Source organism: Toxorhynchites rutilus, chromosome 3 (assembly GCF_029784135.1).
Source record: "Toxorhynchites rutilus septentrionalis strain SRP chromosome 3, ASM2978413v1, whole genome shotgun sequence".
Lineage (NCBI taxonomy): Eukaryota > Metazoa > Arthropoda > Insecta > Diptera > Culicidae > Toxorhynchites > Toxorhynchites rutilus.
This window is the reverse complement of record NC_073746.1, coordinates 210,145,662-210,147,504: the sequence shown is the minus strand read 5'-3', so window position 1 is coordinate 210,147,504 and position 1,843 is coordinate 210,145,662. Positions and strand designations below refer to the sequence as shown.

Sequence of the window (1,843 nt, the reverse complement as noted above, 5' to 3'; positions counted from 1 at the left end):
TGGCGCTGCGCACAGTACAACTGTAGCCATGTACAGCGGTAAAATAGGTCGGTACAGGTACAACGATTGTACCGAGTTGCTTGCATGGTTCTAGCGTTGTACATGGTGACAGACATACAATTTTCGAAGTACAACGCTAGTACAATTGTATGTCTGTCATAAGTATTAGAAACTCAGTTTAAAATCGTAGGCGATAAAAAACAACTAGAAAAGCAAAAATTGGAAGCAGAGAAAGAGTTGAAGAAAAGAGACATAGAGACATTTGGAGGTAAAAACGAGTAAATACGAGAATCTATATAAAGCAAAAGTATTCCAATGACTATGCGGGAAGCTTATGAAAATAAGAAACCGGACCGCTAGTGGTGGAATAAAGAGATGAATGACTGTCATACAGCTCGAAGTCTCTATAATAAAAAAACAACAACAACTGTCATCACGAATGTCCAATTAAAGGTCACAATCGCCTCTAATGCGGCACTGTGGAGTGGAGCCTCACTATGTCGAATTAGAGCTAGCTTTCTGTATTTCTAAGCGCCTTGATGCCATCAACGCGATGTGCATCATTCCCACCGAAACCCAAATATCTTGGTACTTCGTAACGTGTGTCATAATTCTCAGTTGTTTACGTTACATTGTTGTCCCATAATATATGCCGATTCGTTTTGATTGCAGAAGTCTTAAAAACAAAAACTATAACCTACTTGCCATTCATTTATAACAATTATAATATTTTGGTGCAAGTTTATTATACATCAAAATGGCTCTGGCAATGCAGAAGAGAAATAACGTAAGTTAACAAAATATTCTTTTTTTAACAGATTCATCATTTGTTTCGATTCAAGGTGCGTTTACCTCCGGAAGTGAATCGTGTGTTATACGTTCGAAATCTACCTTACAAAATCACTTCCGATGAAATGTATGACATTTTTGGTAAATACGGAGCTATTCGACAAATCAGAGTGTTAGTATACAATATGTTCATTCAAAGACAAGAATAATTTGATTTTTTTGTTCGCAGAGGCAACACCCCAGAAACTCGCGGAACAGCCTTCGTTGTATACGAAGATATCTTCGACGCCAAAAATGCATGTGACCATTTGTCCGGGTTCAACGTGTGCAACCGGTATCTTGTAGTGCTTTATTATCAGTCAACGAAGGCATTCAAACGCCTCGATGTGGATAAGAAACAGGAGGAATTAGACCAGATGAAGGCCAAATATAACATCAACTCAGACGATTTAAGAAAATAAACCTTTAACACGCATAAGTATGTTGTTCTATTGCGGAATCTATACGAAATTGCCTTTTTTTGCATTTAGAATTCAGTGGTGGCTAGCTGTAGATAAAACACAAGATTTGGGTTTGGAAGTTGTCGTAACTATCATTAGTTGTGTTGCACAGATGAATCTATGGAACAGATTCATGTAAATTGCTATCGTCATCCAGGGCTTTGATAAGCGTGAAAGAATAATTTGGTCCACAAAATTACTGTTGTTCAAATTAGCATCTTATTTAATATTCACTTGATGGGAAAAAATAATGCAAGATTAGAAACGGAACCAATTATAACTTTTATAGAACTATTTAATATATCAAGTTTTATGAATGATTGTATAGGAAAATCTTCGTGCAACCATGTATTAATTTGTTCGTGTGTACTTTAAATTATTATATTTAATAATAATAATAATGAAGGTCCCGCCTCATTCCCCTACATAGGTTTGAGTTGGTCGATTATCTAGTTGATAATTAATTAATACATAACCAGTTTTACAAATAAAAACGAACTGATTTAATTTGCAGATATGAAATCACCTCTTTGTGATATCGGTATTTCACTTAG

At 35.6% G+C, this 1,843-nt stretch overlaps 1 protein-coding gene across 1 annotated transcript; it reads left to right on the top strand.

Annotated features, from left to right (window-relative positions):
- Window positions 1-631: 631 nt before the first annotated feature.
- On the top strand, window positions 632-1,299 carry LOC129778169 (splicing factor 3B subunit 6). Its single transcript, XM_055784907.1, has 3 exons — window positions 632-787; window positions 843-961; window positions 1,019-1,299. Exons 1-3 carry the CDS (start codon window positions 758-760, stop codon window positions 1,248-1,250), a joined length of 381 nt encoding a protein of 126 aa, XP_055640882.1. The 5' UTR covers window positions 632-757; the 3' UTR covers window positions 1,251-1,299.
- Window positions 1,300-1,843: the final 544 nt, after the last annotated feature.

Coding starts and splice junctions, on each gene's coding strand:
- LOC129778169 (XM_055784907.1), top strand. CDS start 758: ATGGCTCTGGCAATGCAGAAGAGAAATAAC. Junction 788..842: donor CAATGCAGAAGAGAAATAAC/GTAAGTTAACAA, acceptor TTTCGATTCAAG/GTGCGTTTACCTCCGGAAGT. Junction 962..1,018: donor GCTATTCGACAAATCAGAGT/GTTAGTATACAA, acceptor TTTTGTTCGCAG/AGGCAACACCCCAGAAACTC.